We start from the raw sequence: 27,429 nt of genomic DNA, 5'->3' as shown, positions 1-27,429 counted from the left end.
TGCTAGATGAATTTCCCATGAAGGCTGTTTTAACCTCAGAAATTGCCTATAGGAAGTAGATAGATGGATAAATTCCAACTCTCTCACCTTAATGGAGGCAAAACGGCAGCGTGTGGGTTTGCTCCCAACAGAGTTGTCTGCCGAGTGGAGGCCAGAAGAGCAAGGAGCACTGCTAACCCCGGTACCCTGGGGTGACCATGTGAGAAGTTGGCCTGATATGCAGTGCTCACTATTCTAGTGATCACTATGTATCAGTCCAAACAACCCTTATTGATGATTGGTTGTAAGTCAACCGATAGACCAGCTATCCTAGTAGCATGGACAAGAGCAGTCTTCGGGCTAAACTCTAGAGGGCGTGTTAAGCCAGCTGTTATACCATCACATATACCCCTTGAACACCAAGTGAAAGGACACCACACAAGTGTTATGAAAATAAACAGTGTATTTATTTAGATCACAACAGCCCTGTACTCTTTATGAGGACAGGGTACTATGCACACAACAAAACTCTTATGAAAATACTTTAAGTTGCACAATTTACACAAATGCCAGAGGGGCACGGAAAACCATATACTATGGAAGTGGAATGCGAAATTATTAGCAGGTAAGTACTGGACTAAAAGGTTTTGGAATCGCAAGGACTACGTTACTGAACCTTCAGATTACTAGTAGGAGGCCTAGGGGAAACGGGTGCAGAGTGTGCACTCTCACGCGGGATGCGGGACAAAGTCTATGGAGGCTAGTAAAAGCAAAGTTAGTGTTCTCGGCCGAATCCGATAAGGTAGGCAGAAAACGAAAGTGGTTCTGGACCCTTGGATAGTGAGGCTATGCTGGGGCACCGAAATGCCGAAGTTACCTAGCCCAGGGGCTGCGGCTGCATAGGGTTCAAGTGTCGTCGGAAACCCTCGTTGACGAACCAGGAGCCTGAAAGAAGGAGTTGCTGGCAGCCGACCAGTGAAGATTGTTCGGTGGATCCAAGCCTGGATCGAAGATGGAAGACACCTGTAAGCAGAGGGGACCAAGTTCTGAATCACTAGCCAGTGATTAGATGGGCACCAGGATGGCACCGGCTGAAGTCACCTCGACCAGGTGAGTGGGCGACGCTGGGCTCTGCAGTCTCACGGACCAGGAGACTTTGTCGGCGACCAGGATGGAGGTGCGAGCTGTCCCACGATGGTTGATGCTGTTGACGTCGCTGGACCCAGGATTGGGGCAACAAGTCTTGGCAAATTCAAGCCCACGCGGTGGACCTAAAATGGCGTCTGGAGTGGACCAGGAGGGTCCGGGGTGCTCCTCTTTTGGAAGGGAGCAAGGGCCAGTCTGGAGCAACCAGACCAGCAGTGGTGATGTCGTCGGTCGTCGTCGGGAAGGCCACAAGCCAGCGGGCTAGTAGCTAGACAACGCGGTGAGCAGCCAAAAAGCAGAAGGGCCCCACGCAGATCTCGTGGATGCTGGGGGGCTGGACTTCGGTGCTGGAGCTGCTCAGGGTCGGGGCTTCTCGGACCCCAAAGCACTCACCAGAGGATCCCTCGGCGGTCGTGCTGGATAGAAGTCGTGAAGTTCTGATGATGGCCGGTCCCTCGAGGTCTCGTCGCACCTACGGTTCTCAGCTTAGCTGAAGAGGTAGGTAGAGGTCAGAGGTGCCAGGGAAGCTGGGTCTCGTTGTGCTGGTCGGTTGGATTCCGGAGGAAGGACGTGCAGCAAACCGCAGTGTTCTTAGATGGTGCCTGCGGGTGCAGGGTGACTACTCCTTAGTCACAAGGGAGAAATCTTGAGAAGAGTCGAGAGTTCCTTTCGTGGAAAGTAGTTTCTTGATTCAAAGATGATCTAATTTGGAAGGGTCCCCGCTCCTGCCTTTATCCTAAAGAAAGGGGTGGGTACGCGACTAGGTCCTGCCCTAGGGGTGGGACCAGGAAGGGGGGTGGTTACACCCCTCTCCCATGCCGGACTTTCCCCAGCTCAGGGGCTGGTGTGCCCCTGGAACTGGTTCTAGCCGGCAGATGCGTAGTGAGCACCGGGGCGCCACTTGCAGTCACCTTCCTGTAAAGCCCTGCCTACCCAGGATACACAAAACCCTGTCTGGGATGGTGCTAGCACCGCCCCTGACAGGAAACCTTTTGTCCAAGCTCCCCTCGCTGGAAGGACTCCCAGCTGCAGGGGGTCAGACTTGTGTCTGTGGTGGCAGCATCCATTTTGTGATGCTGAGGCTTGAGTTAACTTTAACCGGGGTTCACAGTTACATACATGTCGTGTCCCTCTAGAAGGGTGGAATGCTAACCCCGTCGCCAGAATTGGCGAGGGGTTAGTATTCCAATTCGTATGACACCTTACTCGACATGTTTTGATAAAGCGATACCAAAGATAGCATTTAACCGTGAGGATTATAATGCACTTAAGAGTCTATGGTATGCGTTATCATGGAACAGCTATTAGGACTTGGTTCCGCAAGCTGCAAACGGGCTCAGCTCATGCCAGAGCACCATCTCACACGATTCCAAGCACTCTGCCTTCAGGATTGTCAAGGCCTGCCATAGGAGTGACTGATAGGAATCTGTGTGTCCATTTTAGGGTTAGATATAGGTATACTATATCTAAAGCAAAGGGTGATTACACCACCTTGCCCCAGCTGTCGTGCAGCCAGTTGTGTCAGATTTAGATGGCCAGCCAGGGGTGGCATAATACATAATGCAGCTCCTGGTAGGCCCTGGGTACACCTATGCCCTGAGTTACAGGGTCTGATAAGGTGGCCCAGTACCAATTGGATATGTACCTAAGGTACATGGAATCCATTTTACAGAGAGAGCAGTAGGCCTGGGGTCCTTGATTGACAGGGGCCCAGGCTAAGTCGGAAAACCAGCAAAACACCAGGCAAAAAGTTGGGGGCAACCATAGTCAGGTATCCACCTTCCTACAGACCAACCGTCTGTAAATTTCTCATACCCTCTGTTATTTTAGTAAGACGTTCGTTGTCCATCATAATTTCCTTATGGACTAAAAAATTAGGAACACAGTGACAAGTGTTGCGAAGGCCCTTTGCAAAGGTTTCTTTTGCATATTGCTATATTTGGGTGTTAAACTGGTACTGTTAAACTGGTACCAAGGAGGGGCAACCTATGCCCAGAAAGTTTAAAAAATGAAAAAAAAATGTAGCAATACATTAACAAAAATTGCCGCATTACGCTGCATAATTTCCCATTTCTTGCCCAAAAATTTTGTCGACCTTTCAGAATAACTTGGCCCTTCCCCCTCCCCTACTGCATAATTCTAGTGGCCCTTTAATAGTACCTACCATTATGGATGACATGTGACTCCTACATCGTGCAGCCCTCATTGCCTTAAGTAACATTTCCCATACACTGATTTACACACGTACATGAGTCACGGTCTCTGACCAATATGTGCGTGAGCTAAAGCACTCAACACCCTACACTGGGCTAAGTAGCACTGTAAAAGAAATGAAATACACATGAGAGGGAGTCTATGTAGAGATGAGGAGCACCATTACATGATAATAGTGAGGGAATCTGTGCAGAGGAAGAACTTTGGTAAAGGGGTGTAATGATAGCCTCTGCATCCCATGAAGTGCCGGGGCAACCCTTCAAGGGAACTCCAAACCTTCAGAAGGCCCCCATACAGCCTAAGGCCTCTCTACATCTGTGAGATTTGGGAGACTCAGGAGCCATTTCCTCAGTCTGCAGTGGGCTGTCATAGTTTTGCGTTATGCCACTACTTTTGCCGGAGGGTGCACCAACAAAGACTGTCAGACTGGGTGCCACAAGCACGAACGCCGGCCCTGCCAAGATTGCAGCTGTCATTTCTGTAGCTTGGCTATGCCCCAGGCCCTGGGAAAAAAAGCATTTCAGCAATTTAATGTAGGAAAGAGGAAGCAAGCGAAAGCCTACGAAGAGAAGGATTTTATTTTAACCTATGTTTCTCGACAGTTTTTATTTCACCAATTCCAGTAAACAGAGGGCGAAGAGCACAATTAGAAATATCTAATATAACAGAACAGGTGTGTATTAATCACAAACTCTTGTAGTGCCACACAGTAACCTGCCAGATAAATGCTCCGAGCTGGAGCCTTGGATATATTTCTTCCTCATTCTACGAAACAAAGCCTTTTTTTTTTACAAACAAACTGTGATTTTCTATTTGTATCTATGTATATGTTATATCTACAGTTTGAGCCTAGCCAAAAAGGCAGCGGAGCACTGTACAATGCCCAAGACAAAATGTATGTCTGAAAACCTGTGCCAAATGTGTAATTAGAACAATAGTTACTTACCTGTAATCTATGGTTCTCCAGTATTGGTGTCTTTCATAGATTCACATGCCTGAATCATTCCCCATCGTCGGAGTGGGACATAAACAAGCATGTGCAATGCAATAGGTCTCGCATTAGGAAAGTTTGAGCTATTGGTATTGTAAATGACATTTTTTTTATTGATGTGTTGGTTTTGAAAATAGCGAAATTAATAGCTTTGGCATTTACAATGCTAATACTTTTAACTTTCGCAAATGTGACACCTATAGCATTTGTAATGCAATATGTGTTGTATTTATGTGACTTAGATGTATTGATATTACAAATAACAATTGCTTTTAATTTTTTATAATAATTAATTCTTAAGTTATTGTAATTTATAACGGCAATAGCTTAAACATTGAGAGAACATATTTGAACCAGTTGTTAAATGGTTGCACAGATTGATGCTGTGGTGACGCTGAGTGATGTTGTGGTTGCGACGAGTGATGCTGTGGCGTTCAGTGATGCTGTGGTAGTGCATAGTGATCTTGTGGTGCCCCTGAGTGATGCTGTGGTGGTGCTGAGGGATGCTGTAGTGATGCAATAGATAGAGTGTAATTATGTGGTGTGTCACTATTTTGCACTGAGTGGTATTTGGAGTGTTTGTTGCATTGAGTGCAGTGTAATTTTGTGGCGTGTAATTATGGGGCACTGAGCGGTATTCGGAGTGTTTGTTGCATTGAGTGCAGTGTAATTATGTGGCGTGTAACTATGTGGCACTGAGTGGTATTTGGAGTATATGTTGCATGGTGTTCAGTGTAATTATGGGGCAATGAGTGGTATTTGGAGTGTATGTTGCATTGAGTGCAGTGTAATTGTGTGGCGTGTAATTATGTGGCACTGAGTTGTATTGTTTGGAGTGTATGTTGCATTGTAATTATGTAGCATATAATTATATGGCACTGAGTGGTATTGTGTGGAGTGTGTGTTGCATTCAGTAGAGTGTAATTATGTGGTGTGTAATTATGTGGCACCTAGTGGTAATTGGAGTGTATGTTGCGTTGAGCGCAGTGTAATTATGTAGCATATAATTATGTGGCACTGAGTGGTATTGTGTGGAGTGTATGTTGTATTCAGTAGAGTGTAATTGTGTGTGAGGGTGCAGAGTGTGTGAGGGTGCGGACGTGTGAGGGTGCGGGGAGTGTAGGGGGTGCGGAGAGTGCGGGTGCGGGGTGTGTGAGGGTGCAGAGTGTGTGAAGAGGGAGCTATTTTGAGGGCACTGTAGAGGAAGAGCAGCAGAGGGAGCTGGTTTGAGGGCACTGGAGAGGAAGAGCAGCAGTAGGAGCTGTTTAGAGGGCACTGGAGAGGAAGAGCGGCAGAGGGGGCTGTTTTGAGGGCACTGGAGAGGAAGAGCAGCAGTAGGAGCTGTAATGAGGGCACTGGAGAGGAAGAGCAGCATTAGGAGCTGTAATGAGGGCACTGGAGAGGAGTAGGAGCTGTAGTGAGGGCACTGGAGAGGAAGAGCAGCAGTAGGAGCTGTAGTGAGGGCACTGGAGAGGAAGAGCAGCAGTAGGAGCTGTTTTGAGGGCACTGGAGAGGAAGAGCGGCAAAGGGAGCTGTTTTGAGGGCACTGGAGAGGAAGAGCAGCAGTAGGAGCTGTAATGAGGGCACTGGAGAGGAAGAGCAGCATTAGGAGCTGTAATGAGGGCACTGGAGAGGAAGAGCAGCAGTAGGAGCTGTAGTGAGGGCACTGGAGAGGAAGAGCAGCAGTAGGAGCTGTAGTGAGGGCACTGGAGAGGAAGAGCAGCAGTAGGAGCTGTAATGAGGGCACTGGAGAGGTAGAGCAGCAGTAGGAACTGTAGTGGGGGCACTGGAGAGGAAGAGCAGCATTAGGAGCTGTAATGAGGGCACTGGAGAGGAAGAGCAGCAGTAGGAGCTGTAGTGAGGGCACTGGAGAGGAAGAGCAGCAGTAGGAGCTGTAGTGAGGGCACTGGAGAGGAAGAGCAGCAGTAGGAGCTGTAATGAGGGCACTGGAGAGGTAGAGCAGCAGTAGGAACTGTAGTGGGGGCACTGGAGAGGAAGAGCAGCAGTAGGAACTGTAGTGAGGGCACTGGAGAGGAAGAGCAGCAGTAGGAGCTGTAGTCAGGGCACTGGAGAGGAAGAGCAATAGTAGGTGTTACTAGTGGAGATAGTACAAAGTCCTGTTCTCCTCTTCCTCTGTACTAAGAGTACCTTGTTTAGGGAGGATATCAGGGAGGACGAGTTTCCAGCAGGGCCGGCTGGCATGGTGTTGGTTGTTTATGAAGCTAGTGGGGGGTCGATTTTATTACTGGGGCCGGGCTGGCCACATTTCCTGCTTGTTCTTTTTCCTCGATGCAGTGTTGTGTGGCATATTAGTATCCCTAGGATAGACAGCCCTAGCCATTCACTAACACGGCATGGCCATTTGTGCCTACAAGCTGTTCATGCCTCGACAATGCACAACTGAATCGATTGAAACGGACTAGTGTAGCCTAGCAATGTGTTTACACAGACACACTCACACGCATTTTGAAACACACACACCTACAGAGACACATACAGACACACAACACAAGCACACATACAGATGCAGGTGCAGGTGCTCATGTAAAGCGCTCCAATACCTTCGGGTAAAGTTTATGCTATAAAAAAAACAATGACGTCACAACTCATAGTGGGCAGCGAGGCTGCACTACAAACCACCCATGATGGTCAGTGTTGAATAATTTTTCCTGTATTCACATAGCTCTCCATACTGCCCAGAGGGATCAAAGCAATGTTGGCCATTTCATAATTCTTAAACACTTGCAAAGCTAGGTTGAAAAATCCAAGATAGATTCGCAGTGGCCTAAGGCGAAAACTTCTGGGAGCTTACAGGTAGTACTTCAGTGTACACTAGACTTGGCGCTTGGTATTGGGTGTATATGCGTGAATATTATATTTTTTTAACATGTGTGAACTGAGGCGTGGGGTAAGGGGGCACACTGAAGTCTCCATGATCACACACTTTTTAAGAACAGAATGAGCAGGGTAGTCGGTTCTCCTGGTTCCACTGTCAGCAAGTTAGCCAGGACTGGCGCGCACACACACACACACTGGCGCGCACACACACACACACTGGCGCGCACACACACACACACACTGGCGCGCACACACACACTGGCACACACACACACACACACTGGCACACACACACACACACACACACACACACATCCCCACCCCCCCCTCTCTCCTCTTACACCAAAACCACCAATCTGTAAACAATGGGCTGCTAAAAACTGACACTTCCAGGACGTAAGTCATCATGCAAATGCGCAGCTCTCTCAATCAGCGTGGAAGGCCCCCTCCCACTGCCCGTAATAACTCCGTGACACATCCCGCCTCTGTCCCCCGCGGCCCTCACGCGGCACAGCGCACTTCCTGTGGAGCGAGGGAAGCTCCCGTGCCCGGGCCTTCAAAGGAGCCGCACAGGTACTCACGGAGGCGCCGGCACCGCAGTCAGGGCTCCGCGGGACGGGGGAAGGCTGTCTCCGGGCCCACCCGCCGCCGGTGCAGAGCTGAGGAGCCCGGGACGGGGCACACCAGGAGCCAGCAGGAGGCAGTGACACACAGGAGCCCCCCGCGGCTCCGGCCCCCAGGGCCGCATTCCTCCGCGGCACGTCAGTCCTCTGCCCGACGGATTGTCAGCCCGGCCCTGGAATGTGCAGGCTTCGGCGGCCGAGCTGATGCCAGCCCCAATGCCAGGAAACAGTGGGCCCATTACAAGAACCCAGACACTGCACAGCGCCCTCGCAGCCCCTCAAAACCAGCTCCACAACGGGGCCTTCTTATTCTCAAGCATGCCCCAAACACTCGAATGTCAAATGAATAAAACACAAATCCACCAGCATTCTTTGGGTTCTTCAGGGAGCCTAGCACGCTGCATGTTACAAGGGCCCCCCAAACGGCTGCAAATGAAACCGTAATGGAGCGATGAAGCATGTATGTATGGGTCAGCAGTGTGAAATCTACCGCCCTCTCATTGCTCTTAATGAAACCCCACAAAAACACACACTGGTTCTATTTAAATCTGTGGAACGTTTTATTTTTTAGTTTCACTTTTTGCAGGAAGAAAAACAAGCAATGGTGGGAGCGAAATTAAATTAAAAACAAGCCGTGAGCATGCACATCCCGAAACCAGAAGTTCGGGAGCGTCACGCCTGTTGTGGGGCGGGACTCCTGTCTTCTGAGGGAAGCCCGCGCCCACGGAGTGGCTGGCCCAGAAGAGCAGTGGTGACGCGGGGCTCCCATGCCTGAGGGAGAGCCCAGCGGAGGCTGCATCAGTCAGGAGTGGCGGCTGAGGCCGCCGATGCGGTGAGTGGTGTTTACTTGTACTGGTGGAGGCAGGGTTGTGGGTGTGGGTGTGTGGGTGTGGGTGTGGGTGTGGGTGTGTGTGTGCGGTGTGTGTGTGCGGTGTGTGTGTGCGCTGTGTGTGCGCGCAGGTGTGTGTGTGGGTGTGCGCGTGTGTGTGCATGCGTGTGTGCGCGCGTTTGTCTGTGTGTGTATGTGCGTGTCTGTGTGTGTATGTGCGTGTCTGTGTGTGTGCACTCGTGTGTGTGGCCTAAGTAACGCGAAGCGAAAGCAGGGGAGGGGTGTGGCTATGTGTGTGTGTGTGCGCCGTTACTGCATGCAAGAAGTGCATGAGGCTTGCAAGGGAGACAGGAGATGGGCACAGCGCGTAACTGTACGTGGTGAACGCACGCGTTCACCGATCCGAGCTGCAGCCTGCGCATTGCCTGTCGCCCTTGCAAGCCCTTGAAAGCAGAGTCGACAACTATAGGTCACGCATTGCAACAGCGCTTCGCGCTGAGTCGCAGGTGCGAGGCCTAAAAAGCAATAATATGCAATAATATCCTTAGAAAAACTTGTTAATAACCAACCAGGAAGTAAAGTAGCCCAAGCTACCATAGAAAAAACTTCCACACTCATGACTATCCGAGTTATTTTGTATAGTCCAAACTGCAGCCAATCAAGCAACAGCACCCACCAGAAAGTCTCTCAGATTTTCTCGCACAGGAGTGAAGGTAAAACCAACCTAGCCTATGAGCCTCTGAGGGGAGGAGGGCGGGTTGCATATGAATCTATGAAAGACACCAATACTGGAGAACCACAGATTACAGGTAAGTAACTATTGTTCTTCTCCAGTATTGGGGTGTCTTTCATAGATTCACATGCCTGAATCAGAGTAGATAGCAGTATATAATAATGCTTGGAAGACGCTATTTGTAGCATAAGTTTGTGCATATGAAAAACACAATCATATAATGAAATGCCTCATTCCTTAAACCATGAAAAATTTGCAGTTGCATAAGAATGTACATAATAATAGGCATGAAATAAGCATCTGGAAAGCAGTAAAGAGGAGGAGGGAAACAGAGGTTCACCTTATCTGAAAAGATTACGCATAACTGTTTGACCCACTGAAGCATCAGTCTCGCTGGCTACATCCAAACAATAGTGCTTGGTGAAAGTATGCCTGCTGGACCAGGTTGCCGCTCTGCAGATTTGCTGAAGAGGAACTTCAGCGAAAAGACTACAAGAACAGTCGAGGAAGACACAGCTCTTGTAGAATGAGCCCCTGGAGTTGCCTGTAAAGGTCTTCCTGCTTGTATATGGCAAAAGTCAATAGCTGCAGAGATCCATCTAGCTATGGTTTGTTTAGACACTGCATGTCTTTGTCGTGTCCTTCCAGAAGCGATGAACAATTGATTGGATTTGCGTATTGCAGAGGTCCTTTGTAAATATAACTTTAAACATCTCCTGATGTCAAGTGTATGCAATGCCCTTTCCGCAGGGGATTGCGGATTAGGAAAACAAATGTCCTTAATATGACTGGCTCGTTTAGGTGAAAGTCCGAAGGCACCTTAGGCATAAATTTTGGGTTTGTGCGGAGCACTACTGAATTAGACGTGAACTGTAAAAAAGGTGGATGGACAGTGAAAGCCTGGACATCACTGACTGTTCTACATGAAGTCAAAGCCAACAATAAATATAAATAGTGGATTAAATAGTGGATTGGTGCGCAGCACCAGTGAGTCATTTGGAAGTTGAAGGTAAATATGTTTGATGGTAAAAGCTTGAATAGGACTCACACGTCGGGAAGACGTGAGAGCGAGTAGGGGGGAAACTTTCCATGTTAGAAATGTTGAATCCGGGAAATGGATTGGTTAAAGAGAAGCTGGGCCAATACGACGTTGAGGCGCCAAGTAGGCGGGGAAACGCCCGACGGGCGGGCACATCCTGTAGAGGCCCTAAAAGAACTTGCGAATAATCAGGGAATAATAGAGAGACCTGAATCAGTCATGGCGAAAACGATAAGTGCAGCCAGTACTTTTCAAGACGAAATGAGAAAAAGGGATGACTTTCCATAAGGAGAAAGACAGGTAGGATTTGCTGTGGTGTAGCGTGCACGGAATTGATGCAGACAGACTTGCACCAGATACCAAAGCGTTTACATTTTAGTTTATATATCTAAGTAGTGGAGGGGTTCTTGCGAGAAACCTCCCTTCAGTCTGAGGCAATGCACAAGTGAGCAAATTCAGAGTGCTCAGGTTGAAGCCGCGAGCTTGAGGCCTTAGGAATGCGGATGGTGAATCCGTCCGTACTGCAATATCAGAAGGTGCGGCAGAGGGTGAAGCGTGATAGGTTCGCAGCAAGGTAGTAGGAGGAGACCCATGCATCACGGTCGGCGAGGCAGTCTGAGCACGAAGAGTGAGATGTGACATGGTTAGAACCTAATTTTCCGCTGGAGACGAGGCAGAAACAGAATCGGTGAAAAACCGAATGCAAATACTGTTGACGAGTTCATCGAATGCAGTTCTGCACGATCTTTAGTGGGGAAGCCAGATTGCAGTGTATAGGCATTTGCGGTTGAGAGGCGATGCAAACAGATACAGGTCTGGTTGGCCCCCCCAGGCATAAGATGTGGTCCAGGGTCTGTTGGTGGAGATCCCACCTGTGGTTGTCCTAGGCGGATCCGCTGAGAGAGTCCGTCATGACGTTCGAGAACCTTGGAACATGCATTGCAGAAATATCAACGCAATGGTGAATGGCCTATTCGCAAATGTGTTGTGCTTGTTTGGGCGACAGTGATCGCGTACCTCCTTGCTTGTTGATAGTGTATAGCGATAGTATTGCCTGTACACGCTAACACTGATTCCTCTCGCACTAGGAAGCGGAAGGCTTTCAGAGCCAGGAAACTGGATAACAGGTACAAGCGGTTAGTGTGTGACATGCGCTGGAGAGGCGTTTATCTACCTTTGATGGAAATAACCCTGAAGGTGCGCTCCCTAACCTTCCAGAGAGCGATCGTTGGTAAGGGTGAGCGGTGGAGCGTCCGATGAGGGAGCGGCCTGCTGCGACACTGGGAGCGCGGGCCAACCAGCCCAGCGGTGTCCTCATTCGAAAGGCAAATAAGATGTTGTTGTTGAATGAGCCAGAGAGTTGTCTCTACTGCTTGGCTAGCTCCTCTAGCATTTTCACATGTGGTGTAATCTGCAGTTGGGAACCAACTGGATGCAGGTGGAGGCCGTGGCCAGGAATTACTGAGGATCTACTGAAACTGACCCTTTTTCCTGTACATAGAAGAACCACCAAGTGGGAGATGCAGGTCTGTCGTTCGTGCAAGACAAACACCCTAGCTAGGTTTGTATTGATTGATGCTCCGAGAAGTGTTCATATCGGAGCTAGGACCAGTTGGGACTTGTCTTGATTTTTTTTTAAATCAGGTTTTGAAATAGTGACTGACAAGTCTGGGTGTGATGGACTTCTAGTTGAGAAGAGCGAGCCCTTCTTAAACAGCCGTCTAAGTAATGATAAATGTGTATGCCTTGCAGACGTAGACAGGCTGCCACTGGTACCAGGATCAACGTAAAGACACGTGGAGCGGACCGAAGTCCAAAAAGGTAGGACCTTGAATTGAAAAGCTTTGTACCTATAGTAAAGTGTAGCCACTTCCTATGCTTTGGAAGGATTGGCACATGAAAATCGACATCCTGGAGGTCGAGTGTAATTATAAAGTCGTTCTGGCAGTAGAACTTTAGGACCTTCTTGAGGTACAACATTTGAAAAGTTTGCACAAAGATCTAAAATCAGGCGTTCCTTCCTGACTTGCTTGTTGATGAGGAACTGAGAGTAAACCCTAACTCTGTTGTTGGAGATTCGGAACCACTCAAAATAGACACTTGTGCAAAACGACTGGCATAGATGAGGAGGTGGAGGTCCCCTTTGAAGGTGTAGGAAGAGGAAATTTGCCAAAATTCTAGAGTGTGCCCTTTCGACACAACTATTAGAACCCACAACAAACAAATGGCATCGTTGACCAAATGGAATAAAAGAGAAAAATTCCACCATCAGTCTTTTTGGGATGGATTAAGGGTGGGTTCTAAGGCAAGTCGTTGTTTCCTGGAAGAATTACCTCCTGTATACGATTTAGAATCGAATAATGCAGTTGGTTCTGATTGTAGGAGTGATATTGGGTGGAACTCTTTGGAAAAGAGGATGTGGAGCTGCAACCTCGGGCACCACAAAAGGGCTGCTTTCTGTACTGGAGAGAACCGAAGGTGCAAGTAGTGACTGCAGTGTCTGCTCAACATGTTGACCAAAGAGGGATTACCCATAAAAGGTACGTCCATTATTTTTGTCTGAACCTCTGGGCGAAAAACCGAGCGTTCTGCCAACCTGGTCTTTGCAATACTGCCGCTGCGGAGAGCGGTCTAAAAAACTTGGAGACGCAATGTGCACTGCACGGTCTATTGTGTCTGACGCAATTCTTCCATTCTTCTGCAGTGCTACCTACCCAAAATGGCTAAACAATTGCCAGCTGAAACTATGGTTGCAGCCATTGTGGAGACCTTTTTCCCCAATAATACGAGGCATCGACCTTCCTGGTCGGGAGAAAAAACGTCAAAGGAGAAGCACAATTGCGAGGATGTCGCTGGGCCGCCCGAGCAAAAGATGAGTCCGGTTTTAGTTGAGAGACACGACAAGCAGGTGAATTGTCTGGCATTTTAAATTTGTGTTCGAAGCGTGAAAAAACTGCCAGCGCAGATCTTGGGCTCAGGAAGAGTCAAAGACCTCTTGTCAAATAAAAGGTATCTGAGGAACTTAACGAACTTCTGTCCGTAGTTAATTGTAAAATCAAAGAGAAAAACGGTCTGCTTCTTTTCTTGTGACGAGGGGAAGATGAAAGCGAGTTGACGTGCTCTCCATGAGGAGGTTTGATCCTCGAATATCCACCGGAGGGTAATGTAATGGAGATTCAGGTGTAAGAGGGGGCATAATTTCACCATGGAACAGGACATGGCAGCCTCGTCGTCAGAACATAATTCTGGTCTTAAGGAACCAGAGGCTGAGAGTCTGGCTAAGGTTTTAGTCAGTCCAAGAAATTATGGCGTTGAGTAAGGAGCCATCACCCAATCGCATTGATGTAGCGGAAAAGCAGCTTACGACTAATACATAGACTACAAGAGCACTGTGCATATAGCCAACTGTCAACTGGGTTAACCGTCGACGAATCCAACCGTTGACTGGGTCAACCGTCGATGAGGTCAACCGTAAACGAGGCCATCTGCGTCAACACAGCTAACTGTCGACAACGCCAACCCTCGACAAAGCCAACCGTTGACAAAGCTTTCCGTCGTCGACAAAGTCCATTGTTGGATTAAGTTGATAGTCGATGAAGTAATTGCTGAAGTTTAACATCTACGGAGCTGACCGTCGACGAGGCCACCGTCGACGAGCCCACCATCAACGCAGCTCTGCCGTAAACAAAGCCAATCGTTGATGAAGACTATGATCGTCGAAGTTTACCGTCGACAAGGATGCCTGTCGACGGAGTACACCATCGACGGAGTACACCGTCGTACTCGTCGACTGTGTACTCCGTCGACTGTGTACTCCGTCGACTGTGTACCCCGTCGACTGTGTACCCCGTCGACTGTGTACCCCGTCGACTGTGTACCCCGTCGACGGAGTTTACCGTCAACGGAGTTTACCGTCGACGAAGCTGACTGTCACCAATGGGCCAACCGTCGAAGAGGACAACCGTCGACGAGGACAACTGTCGATGAGGACAACCGTCGACAAGGACAACCGTCGACAAGGCTTATTTGGCAGTCGTCAACGGAGCCACCGTCTACGACGAGGCCACCGTCGATGAGGCTTAAACGGTCGTCAACGAGCCTACCTTCGACAAGAGGGCACTGTCCTCACCGTCATCGACGGAGCCACCGTTGACGCCGATGAGGCCACCGTCGACGACGAGGCCACCATCGACGAGGCCACTGTCGACGACGAGGCCATCAACAACGGCAACTTAGAAGTTGAAGATGGCCTTTAGATTCGTTGACACACTCAACGTCGTCGTTGACGACAGAGTCTTTCATCGTCGACGGACGTGTCGACGAACCCGTCGACGGACTGGCACCTTTCTATAGTGTAAAGGTGGTAGTAAGAGTCTGAAATGCCAGGAGACCAGGTCCCGTAGGCCAGCAGACTCCGTGGGGGAACAATATCCAGAGGATCCTACTTCATCCTTGGAGGCCAAGAAGAGGGAATCTCAGTTCCACACCCACGCTTAGACATAGCCCGTCCAGAACAAACACTCTCCATGTCAGAGACAGGGGTGTCACAAAGTCTACAACTCCTGTAGCCACAGTAGGAGACGGGCCTCTCCGTTCTCAAAGGTCCTTTGAGAAAAGGTTTCCACAGAACCTGCGACTTCTCACCTGAGTTCAGACAAAAAAAAGACAGGCGTATTGTGAGGGTCCTTAGAAAAAGAGCAAAGCTTTCCACAGGCAAAGCAGAGTTGAAAATAAAGACTTCTTTGAAGAAAAGTAAAAATACTTGCAGAATGTAGAACTTTTGAAGAAAAAACTTAGCAGCTCTCAGGAAGACTCCCTTCACACGACGTGTGGTAGAAAATCTGAGAGCCTGAGCATCTGGGGAGGACTTTCTGGTGGGTGCTGTCGCCAGATTTGCTGCAGTTTGGACTATACAAAATGACTAGGATAGTCTGGAGTGTGGAAGTTCTTTCTATGATAGCTTGGGCTACTTTATTTATTTATTTATTTTATTTTTACCATTTATTAAGCGCACTGTTACCGGGCAGGTGTCCTGGCGCTGAAATGATATGCTTTCTCCATGCGATGAAAGTCCTATAAATTGAAAAGCCATGTTTTAATGTTCTTCCTAAATGTCATTAGGTCAGTGCTTTGTTTTAGGGGGAGGGGCATTTTATTCCAGATGCCAGCTGCTCCGGAGATAAAACTGCGACCACCTACTTTACTTTCTGGTTGGTTATTACCAAGTTTTTCTAAGGATATTATTGCATATTATTGCTTTTTTATGTACCGTGGGACTCTCACTCCGACGACTGGGAATGATTCAGGCATGTGAATCTATGATAGACAACCTAATACTGGAGAAGTATATTTACTAACATTTCATGCAACATAGTACAGCAAGTAAAATTCTGCGCTGTGTTGCCTGAACCGGAAAGAACACAACATCACCGTATTCTCAAAGATATGGTGCAGTTCTGCACTCTCCGAGTACCGGGGCACTTGTGGCTGCCTACTGGCAAAACATTGTGGTCAAGTATGTTTATGTGCAGGAAGGGAAAGCCATCCTTTGTGGTTATTTCCGGCTTGTATGTGTGCTTCAGAATGCAGCACACTTCTGCAGCACACATACAAAGAGAAAGTAATGAGGAGGAATAAAGATGGTTTTCCTCGTTACATCTACCTCAGATAGGCACACTGTTTTGGCACAAGCCTATGTTTACTAGTCTCTGTAAATATGAGTTTACATTGAAAATCATAGGAGCTCCAATGCACCATCCTTGTAACGCTTACCTGACCATTCTCTAACTTTGCAGTCAGAGAGAATAGTAAAGTGGGATTAGCTGTCTTGTTGTGGTGGTAAAGAGCGTGTGAAAAAAAGGCTGTAAGCGCTCTTTTTTTGTAACACTCAACAACTTTTTAAATACCTGTAAATGAACTGTGCAAATGTTTCATAACATATCAGCAGTTAGGAAACCACACATGGATCCCTTGTTTACAATTCAGAAGTGTGCTGGAAGCAGTTTTAAAGGATCAAAACAATCAAGGCACTTTACTTGGTGATGTTCAAATGATACATATTTGCTGCCAACACATTTCCACATATTATTGTTTGTGTGCTACATACATATGGGTCTGCTCTCTCCCCTTTACTTTTCAATCTTTATGTTTTTCCACTGGTGTTTGCTTTACAGAATATGGAGGTCACTGTATATAACTATGCAGATGATCTTCAACTCATCTTTGATCTTTCTTCCCCTTCAGGGGTTGGCAGTTTCCAGTCCGTCATGCTATTTATCCGAGACTGGATGAACATCAATCAGTTAAAACTTAACCCGGATAAAACAGAACTGGTAGCAACGGGCGGTGCTGCCAATCCCTGGTCCCCTTCTTTCTGGCCCCGTCACTTGGACCCCCTCCTCTCCCTTCTTGTTCAGTTAAAACCCTCGGGATTATGCTCAATAACCAATTAACCCTCCATTCACACATTAACTCGGTGGTTTCCTCCTGCTTCTTCATACTACGAGTTATTCGGAAAGTTGCCAGATTCTTTTCCACTTCTGCACTAAAGCTGATCCTTATGGCCATGGTCCTGTCAAAGATTGACTATGGCAACATCATTTATAACGGTGTCCCTGCTTATGCTTTGCAGCGCCTACAGTTAGTACAAAACCAGGCTGCTCGCCTGGTTTTTGGCCTGTCTAGGTCCCACCATTCGACCCCTTTGCTTAGGAGCCTACATTGGCTCCCCATAAAACAACGAGCTAGGTTCAAGTTAGGGTGCTTGACTTTTCAAGCAAGAGCAGGCACAGCCCCTGCCTTTATCAACTCGGCAATCTCTTCCTATGTTCCTTCGAGGGACCTCCGCTCCTCTAGCCTAGCCCTACTAACTACGCCCCGGTTCAAAAAGAAGCGGGCAGGGGGGCAGAAGTTTGCTGTACTTGCACCCACCTTTTGGAATGACCTCCCCCTACCTTTAAGACTCTCTTCCTCCTACATGGAGTTTCGGAGGTCACTAAAAACGCTACTATTCCAGCAGGCCTTTGGTACCTAGCTCTCTTACTACTCTCACTCAGGGACCTCACCAGCGCCATGAAACTGATTCAGTGTACGTGCGCTCTATAAGTATTTTTAAATTCAAATTCAATTCAAATACATAGTTTAAGCAGTAAAACGGCATGTTGGCATTTTCCTGTCATTTCAATGGAAAATGTTCTGTATGTAAAAGACAGTGCCTCCTTCTGACCTACAATAATGCCTCAACAATGAATGCATTTCTAGTCTGTAACATTTCTGTGCATAAATGAGAATTTGCTGTTTACAGCTCAAAGAAATGAAGCAGCCCAATCAGTACTATTTCCCATATACAGGTAAAATAAGGAAGGTTGAATGGCTAGCCAGGGCATTATATATGTTTACTATCTAACCGTTCTAGCCCACAATAATACAATAACGCTCAGTAGTCTGCAGCCAATTATAGCTAACGCAGGCTAGTTAATACCTCCCTTTTCCTGCTTGATGCTCTTACCCTCATTCAAGACCTGGTTGCTATGAGTCCTATCCATCACTCAGTACTGTACAGCCCCTATACCAGTCATCACCCGCTGAACAGACATGGAATACCTGAAGCAATCTGACACAAAGCTGGCCACTCGCAGGACTACACTCTGGTCCAGCGGTGCAGGCACCAATTAGCTGCATTCCATGCGTGCTGCTTTACATCTCACAATGGCATTCAGATATGAGATGCCAGTAAAAAGAAAGTCCATCCGAGCAGATCTTCCCAGCCACTTTTCTCACCAAACATGCCTGCTCAGGACCATGAACTGTAAACAAAATATCAGACTGGACAACCCGGTGCATTAACCATATAAATATATTATGATCAGATGAAATACCACAAAAAGACCTGCACAGTTGCTCAAAGGTGTGCGCATACTGAAAAACTGTTTAGTGCATGAATCTAATATACACTTATTTTGACTTGTACTTATTTTGGTTCTCTATTTACTTACTTACACACTATTGTGCGACCTACTCTAAAATGTCTGTAAAACGTATGTTTTGTCCCCAAATTTCGGTCCTGACTTTTGACCATCTGTCCTGAATTTTTGTCCTGAATTTTGACCCTTGGTCCTGCATTTTTGCACTCAGAGTGCTGAATTTGCACCCATTCTAGTAGGTCACCTTATTAACAACGCTCTATCGATTTTGGCTATATATGTGAAAATAGTCTTCTGGTAAATGGTAACACACTGCTTCTGGTCGGTGGAAAATAAAACAAGCTATGTGTAAACCACGCGCTCCTTCCAGTGTCCGATGTCTTGAAAAAAATACACTAGGTAATACAAGTTTATAAGAAAGGCCTGTCCGATTAATTAAATGGCATTTTATATGTGATTTGTGTACCAAAGGGTTCTATTAGGATCAAGAAAATGAAATAAGCAACTGCGACACATAGATTTTATTGTGTAAAGACAAACACCTTTGGTTGGCTCAAGTTATAAAATTGCACTTGACGTGGTGTCCCTGAATGGAGGACCGCACCGCCACCTTGTGGAAAATCTCAAGTGACAGACAGCAAGGTTATGAAAACAAGAAGTAAATCAATGGAAACAACTTACACCCCGTTGCCTTTCCATGTCCAGATGGTAGCAGGCTGGAAAACAAGAGACACGTTTAATGATTAGGACGGGGGGTTTAGAAAGTTCAGGCTAGATGCAAGGCACTTAAAGAAACACCACTTCGTCTTTGAACAGATACAGTTTATGAAAAACAACATCAATACAGAGCCTGGGCAACATTGCCTTTCGAATCTCCAGGGGCCCCACCGGAGCTCCTCAATGTTTACCTCATATGCCACTCTCCTGCCTCATTTGACAACCTCCCTCCGACCGTTAATCGCTCAGCGCCCACACAACTTTTTTCCCAGGCGGGACCACCTGGTTTACATGCATCCGTCCTACATACTTTGCCCGTGGGCGTCTCTGCCAGGCCGTTCAAGAAAAGGGTCCTCCTAGCAGGTAAGAAAGGCTTCCCTTGTCTGCGTAATCCCCAAAGACCACGCCACTACGGCTGCATGCTTGCCACGTCCATCAATGCCTGCTCCTTCGCAGAAACGTGGTGCACAGCTAGCAACGCCGTCACAATTATGCACCAAATATGATGCTGCCAAAAAAGTCCTCAACCAATTCCCTGCGCCTGCCTCATTCACTGGAACCGCGAACTTGTACAACTACCTCGTTGAGGTAAAACTCTCAGACGTCAGCTAAGACAGCGGAGGCGTGCAGACCTAGGTTGAAATGCAACGATCACTGCAGTTACCAGTAAGAGGTTGAATGAGAGAATAAATGAGTCGTGTTATTTCAGGCTACACAGCTTGTATATAACACAAGGATGCTGTACAAACATTGTGGTAGGTCCCTGATGGCCTTGCAAGTTATAATGTTCTGCTCTTTCTCCATGCCTTCCTTTTCTAGTTCCAGGACCTAAAGGGTCCCTCCTATAAGGCGCAGCTTACCTCATCGTAGGGTAAGCTTTTAAGGGGAAAAGTCCTTTATATGTAGTGCACTAAGAAATTTTCTTTTAGTACATTAATGGCACCGATAATAATTCACATTATAAATTGGGTGATTTTTGGTTTTTATTGGTTATCTTGTGCGCTAGTGTAAGTAAGAGTGTGATGAGGTCTAATTGTTTTTGTCTTTCAGAATCATTTAAACCTATCACTACAGACAGTGGAGTGTGAGTATTGATCACCCCACCAAGTGGAACGCTCTCACTAAAATTTGGTAAGAGTAGAGCCCTTTAATTTATGATCCTGATGAATGCCGCGGACCCAGTTAGGCCTACAGGCAGAAACATGTTGATCTCACATACAGCGGTGGGGGGACACTAATATCCCCATGGCACCAATCACTTTATTTTAAACTACCATATGGATGTCGACACTATTAAAATTAAGTAGACACCCATAATGGATTTTTAATTCACTGCACATTTTTCTTTGGGCCCCCACTTAGTTTAGAAGAGCACCCCTGTCGTCAGGTGTATGCCCGCCCTCTATCAAACCAAGTTTTTAGAGGGCGAGGACTGGTCAATGATGAAGCATGACACCAGGTGGTGTGTGAGACCAGTCCTTCACTTTTTGTGAGATGCTAGCACTCACAAAATAACACTTCACTTACACTAGTAACATTCCTACTGGTAGCGGTTCATTGTGGTAAACTGTTTATTTTGGAGGCTGCCCTCTACCAGTACCCCGTGCCTCTGGTTCCCCTAGTCCAGATTTATCTGGTCATTGTGGTTATACACATCAAATCTAACCACAAAAGAAAGCAAGAAAGATAAAATATGTAGGAACAAAACACAGCGCACTGAAGACTACAGACCGTCCAAAACTGCATGTACAGTAGGACAATAAAGAAAAATGCTACTTACCAGTGTGCATCTGTTCTTGGCATGTAGAGCTGCAGAGTTGCACACTGTGCATAGATCGCCACCTAGTGTTGGGTCCAGATGTTTGCAGTTTGTTGTTGTCCAGAAAAGTTCTTTGGAAGTCACTAGATAGGTGACTCCTCCTTTTGACCACATTGCGCATGGGCATCGGCTCCATCCCCAGATTGTTTTTCGCCACAGGGAAATGATGGAGCTTTGCAAGAAAAAGGAAGGATGCCCATATAATTTGTATCTAATTAAGATAATACTGGAACAGACAAGGGTAGGCGGGTGGGCCTGTGCAACTCTGCAGCTCTACATGCCAAGAACAGATGCATACTGGTAGGTAGCATTTTCTGTTCGAAGCATATTAGCTGCAGATTGCACACTGTGCATAGATTGTATAGCAGTACCCACTATTAGCAGCGACCACCCCTATCTGTTGCAGTAGTTTGGAATAATGTTTTGAGAACAGCCTGGCCCACATTAGCTTGTTGTTTGGTTTGCACATCTACACAATAGTGTTTTGTGAATGTGTGCGGTGTAGACCATGTTGCTGCTTTGCAGATGTCATCTAGGGGAATGTTCCCTAAAAACGCCATTGAAGCCCCTATTTTTCTTGTAGAGTGGGGTTTAGGAGGAACAGATAACGTACATTTAGCTTTGTGGTAACTAATCTGTGTGCATTTGACAATCCATCTAGCTATCCCAGATTTTGAAATGGGATTACCTTTGTGTGGTGGTGAGAAAGACACAAAAAGTTGTTTTGTCTTACGAAAGGGTTGTGTCTTCTCTATGTAGTATAGCAATGATCTTTTGACATCTAGGGTATGAAGAGTTTTTTCTGCTACTGCCTGTGGCTGCGAGAAGAAAACGGGCAGTTGCACAGATTGATTGAGATGGAAGGGAGAAATGACTTTGGGCAAGAATTTTGGATTAGTACGCAGAACTACCTTATTGTGATGCATTTTCAAGAAGGGTTCTTGAATGGTTAGTGCTTGTAGTTCTCTATCTCTCCACAGAGAAGTAATAGCTACTAGGAACGCAACCTTCAATTTAAAAATTGTAGTTCACATTTGGTTCGAAGGGAGGTCCCATTAACCGTGTGAGAACAACATTTAATTTCCACACAGGTGAATGTGGTACTCTGGAAGAAATTATTCTTTTAAGGCCTTTCAGAAAGGCTTTAATGGTAGGCACTCTGAATAGAGAGAGATGTTGTCTGTTATGCAGATATGAACTATTGCAGCAAGATGTAGTCTAATAGACGTATAGGCATCTTTGGAGATGTAGTAAGTATCCTATGATGTGTTGAATAGACACATCTAGAGGATCAATATTGTTGTTGTCACAATATATTACAAATCGTTTCCACTTGGCTGCATAACATGCCCTAGTGGTTGGACGTCTGGCTTCTTTAATGACATTCATGCAGTCTGGAGGAAGGTTCAGATATCCAAATTCTAAGATTTCAGGGGCCAGATGGTAAGGTTGAGCTGAGCTGGGTCAGGGTGTCTGATCTCTCCACGGTTCTGTGTTAAGAGGTGTGGAGACAGGTGCAATTTTTGGTGTGGTACTACAGACAGTTGTAGTAGTGTGGTGTACCACGGCTGTCTGGTCCACGTTAGAGCAACTAAGATGATGGTGGTGTAGTTTGCGTACTACTAGTGGCATGAGTTGTAGAGGTGGAGGTGGAAAAGCGTACGCAAATCTGTTTGACCAGTTCATCCATATCGCATTGCCTTTGGACAGTGGGTGTTGATATCTGGCGGCGAAGCTTGGGCATTTGGCGTTTTCGTGGGTGGCAAATAGGTCTATGTGAGGTTGTCCCCACATCTGAAAGAATGACTGAAGAACTTGTATATGAAGTTCCCACTCGTGAGTCTGTTGCGTTTCACAACTTTAACAGATCCGCTATGGTATTTTGTACTCCTGGAACATGCTGGGATAGATGGAATATGTTTTGAGGTATAGCCCACCGCCATATGTCCTGTGCTAGTTGAGAGAGCTGCAGGGAGTGTGTGCCTCCCTGCTTCTGTATGTAATGCATAGCTGTCATGTTGTCTGTGCAGACTAACACAGCTTTGTTTGATACTTGCTTTTGGAAAGCTTTTAGTGCTAGGAATATTGCTAGTAACTCCAGATGATTGATGTGGAGTAACTTTTGTTGTGGTGTCCACCTGCCTTGCATGGTGTGTTGCAGTAGGTGGGCTCCCCAGCCGGAGAGCGATGCGTCCGCAGTCAAGATTATCTGAGGTACTGGCTCTAGGACCGGTCGTCCCTTGGTAATGTTTTTGGTGTTCCACCACTGCAGAGAGCGATGAGTCCGACCGTCTACCAACACTAGGTCTGTTAATTGACCTTGAGCCTGGTTCCATTGACGTGATAAGCATTCTTGTAGCGGACACAATTGAAGTCTTGCATGGAGCACTATGAAAATGCAAGAGGCCATCATCCCTATGAGTTGCATGAACCCTCGTGACGGAAGGGAGTATTGTAGCTGAAACTTTGTTAGAAGAGTGTGCATGCTGGCTATCCTTGCTGGAGTGCGATAAGCTAGCGCTGTTGAGGTGTTTATTGTGGCACCGAGGTACTGTTGTACTTTGGATGGTTGTAGATGGGACTTGGCGTGGTTTGTTGTGAACCACAAGTTGTGGACCAGTTGTATCGTGGCATGAGTGTGTACCACGCATCGGTTGTATGAGCTGGCTTTTATGAGCCAGCCGTCAATGTACGGGAAGACATGGATGTGCTGTCTTCGTAAATGCGCTGCCACTACTGCTAAGCACTTGGTGAATACTCTTGGTGCTGTTGTGACTCCGAATGGGAGTACTTTGAATTGATAGTGTTGCCCGTCTATCACAAATCTGAGACACTTCCTGTGAGCCTTGTGAATGAGAATGTGGAAGTATGCATCCTTGAGATCTAAAGTAGCAAGGAAGTCGTTTCGTGACAGGAGCGGAAGGACTTGTTGGAGTGTGACCATGTGAAAATGGTCTGACTGTATGTATATGTTTAGCGGTCCGAGGTCTAGAATAGGCCTTAGAGAGCCGTTTTTTTGGAGATTAGAAAATATAGTAACCCCTTGTTTGGTTGGTGCAGAGGAACTGGTTCTATTGCACTTTTTTGTAGCAGAGATACTACTTCTTGCTTTAACAGTGATATATCAGACCCCCCAGGATATAGCGGCATAGATTTGCAAATTTAGCGGCACAATATTTGAAATTTAGCGGCACTAAAGTGGAAATTTAGCGGCATTATTGCGGCACCTTATTTTTTTCGTAATCATTCCTTTTCAGCCTTTAATCAATGTAAACTGATTTAACAGGGTATTCCACTGTAAAACTGGCATCTTTAAAGTGTCTGCGGCTCTATGGAAGCACAGCTCCACTCTGCACCTCGTGAGAGGGGGCCCCATTTCTCCTTGGGTTGTTCTAGCACTCATGTATGCACCCCTGCCGGGGCACCACTGCTTCCTAGACCCGCCCATTTTAAACAGTAATTTCTATCACCCTTTTTTACATTGAAAATATATTGTGAATACAAATATGACCTATAGAGGAAGTCTTGCTTTGCTGCTAGAGCGCTTTACTAAAAAGTAATGCAGCTAATTAAGGGTGGCAATTTAAGTGCCACTCTGTGAGTGGACAAAGACAAGGCAATGCATTTTAAAAAACTATCCTCTTTTCTGAAACCCAATCATCTAAAAGGGGCCTTAAAATATCCCCAGCAGTTCGGAAGCGCTGCTGCAGGGTACATAACTGCCAGGGTTTCAGATTGCTTATGTGTGCCATTTTCATAAATTCACTGTAAATATGAGTGACTTTCAATGACTATGAGTGACACTTTCTCCTGAACAAAATCAAGCAATGAAGTTAGGGAAACAGATAAATAACAGAAATTACCCCAATTTGAGCAATTCGAAACTCTAAGAATATCTTGAAACTGCAGCAAAGTACCAGAAATGGAAGGACTCTAGCCTACTGCCTTTGTAACCTGATTCACGTACTTTGTAGCAGGCATAATAATCCTCTGCCTTATTTTATTATATATCCCTGAGCTTGAAGTCTGTTGTACAGTCTGGCGAAGTTAGTTACAACAAAGCATGGCTGCGTTGATGGCATATATGACGAGTGCTTGCTAGTATCAAAATGAAAATGTCCATTGTTAAAAAGATTCTGACACTTAACATGAAATGGGTCTGTACGATTGGTAACCCCAACAGCAACCAAAAAAAGAATTGCCTCATGATGTGGGATTATGTGATTGGCTCAATGAGTGTGGTGCCAGTGGGACACAGACAAGAGGATTTGGCAAAGCGAGATGTTTACCTATCCAGGTCCTTTGGAAAGAAATATGAATGACTGATGCAGCACTGGTAAATCTGGAAAAACGTATAACTGAAGGTATATTTATGTAGTATAACTGACAACTGTAGTCAGTGGCAGGTGTCTCGTCCTAGGTTGAAGGGGAAACAAGTATGTTCTTGAAATGTTTTAAATATATTGTATTTTGATCCAGGACAAAGAGGATGAATCCTTTTTGCTTCTCTCACCTACCTCTGAGTACGTGTTAAAAACATAGTTTATTTTAACAGAAGAGGAGAGACACTGCCGCACACCAACTCGTACTACAACAGATAAAACGGCCAAATACATGTTTTAGTGCTCCCATGTGATTGCTGATTTAGTGCCCGGAGCCACGGCTGGAAACTTAATCCTACAAAAACGTCATTCATTCATAGAATGAGGTGTCTTGCATTCCTCTGTGACCACCGGTAAGAAAGCGCTCCTTCCAAAAGCAGGTGAGATGAAGGATTTGACCTCACTGCGGACGCTAAACTTTTACAGTCTCCCCTGACACGTCATTTTACAGACCCGAATGTGGAATGGAAGCTCCGCCAAGCGCCGGGCCTATATCCGGTGATTAATGACCCTGCGCTTCCACAGAGCACCTAGGAGGCTGGAGAAGGCCTGTTCAATGGCAGAAGAGACATGTGGACCCAGCTGGTCCGGGCGCTCGTGCCTTCTTCTGCATGCGTGTCAAAGCCAGCCATGCAGCGCGGTATTTCCGGATGTTTCCGGTATTTCATTAATGAAGCCTGGCCTCAGCACGCTTATATGGACATACAGGCCCGCCTGCAGAGGATCAGGGATACAAGCGCTGGAACTCAAGAGCAGAGAGGACGTGACAACAGGAGGAAGCAGGTATTGGACGGCTGGCCGGGATCACGTAGTGACGTGTGCACGCACAGCCAATTAACGGGCTTTGTTTGTGTTGCAGACACTTTCTAGCAAATATCGCGGTGATGATTGTAATTATCGCGGCCATCGCGCTAAACGGCCGATTTCGCGATTTTTTCGTGAATCGCGAAATCGCGAAACTCTGGAGGGTCTGATATATGTTCTTGTGACATTGGACGCTGTTTGGGTGGTCTGTTTGGGGGTGTAGATGTTAGTTCTAGACAGTAACCTGACTGAATAATTTGTCGCACCCACCTGTCTGATGTGATGTTGATCCAGGCAGGAAAGAATTGTTGCAGTCTTCCCCCCACAGGAGTGGAATGTTGGGGAGAAAGGGGGGAAGTCATTGGGTAGGGGTAGAGCGGGAGTTGTTGGTTTTGCCTCTGCCTTTGTTGCTGTTACCCCTGTAAACCCCTCTCTGGTAGCCCTTAGTGAATGTGAATTGGCTAGGGGTCTTGTAAGAAGTGGAGTGACTTTCCTTGGAGTAGCCTCTAGTGTTGTTTCTGTATGATGAGCGACAAAAAGAATGTCTGGGAGCTTGCTGCTGCAAGGCTCCCATAGATTTTGCTGTATCGGTGTCTTTTTTTCATCTTTTCTAAAGACACGTCAACATTTGGGCCAAATAAATATGTCTCATCGAATGGCTGATTAAGGATGGAGTTTTGTACCTCAGGTTTAAAACCTGAAATACGTAGCCAAGCATGTCTACATAGTAGGGTGCTGGTATTGATTGCCCTTGAGGCGGTATCTGCAGCATCTAGGGCACAACAAATGGAAGTATTAGTAATATTTTTACCTTCCTGTATAAGTTCAATGGCCCTATTTTTGTATTTGTCTGGAAGATGCTGCATTATGGACTCTAGTTCATCATAATGTGCTCTGTCATATCTGGCCAGAAACGCTTGGGTATTGGAAATGCGCCAGATATTAGCTGCTTTTGACGTTGTTCTTTTGCCGGAGGTGTCAAGTAGCTTAGATTCTTTGTCTGGTGGCGAGGCCTCACCTGATGTCTGAGAATTAGCACGTTTAGGTGCATTAGACACTACTAAAGAGTCTAATGGTGCTGGACCTTTAATATAGGCTGGATCTGTAGGGACAGCTTTATATTTTTTCTCAGTGCGAGGTTTAAGGACCCTAGCCCTGACAGGATCCTTAAAAACGTCTGTTGCGTGCTTGATGACACCCTTAAGCATTGGAAAAATGGTAATAGACCTTTGTGTGTTATCAAAAGTGTCTAGTAGGAAATCTTCCTCCACTCCATCAGTGTGTAAGTCCACCCCATGATATTGGGCAGGTCTTTGGACTAGTAGGTTAAAACCTATAGTGTCCGCTGGTGGGGCAGGTCTAGAAGGGTATATATTGTCTTGTGGGACATAAG

General features: G+C 46.6%; 1 protein-coding gene across 2 annotated transcripts in view; it reads right to left on the bottom strand.

Annotated features, from left to right (window-relative positions):
• LPCAT4 (lysophosphatidylcholine acyltransferase 4) overlaps nt 1-27,429 on the bottom strand; it is a 592,186-nt gene that overhangs the window by 184,957 nt on the left and 379,800 nt on the right. For both annotated transcript variants that reach the window (XM_086923609.1, XM_086923610.1), the window contains exon 7: nt 18,996-19,030. In XM_086923609.1, the coding sequence (XP_086779735.1) occupies nt 18,996-19,030 (35 nt within the window). The remainder of the gene's footprint in view (nt 1-18,995; nt 19,031-27,429) is intronic.

This window comes from Lissotriton vulgaris, chromosome 5 (assembly GCF_964263255.1).
Source record: "Lissotriton vulgaris chromosome 5, aLisVul1.2, whole genome shotgun sequence".
Classification (NCBI taxonomy): Eukaryota; Metazoa; Chordata; class Amphibia; order Caudata; family Salamandridae; genus Lissotriton; species Lissotriton vulgaris.
This window is presented reverse-complemented; position numbering and strand designations above follow the sequence as displayed.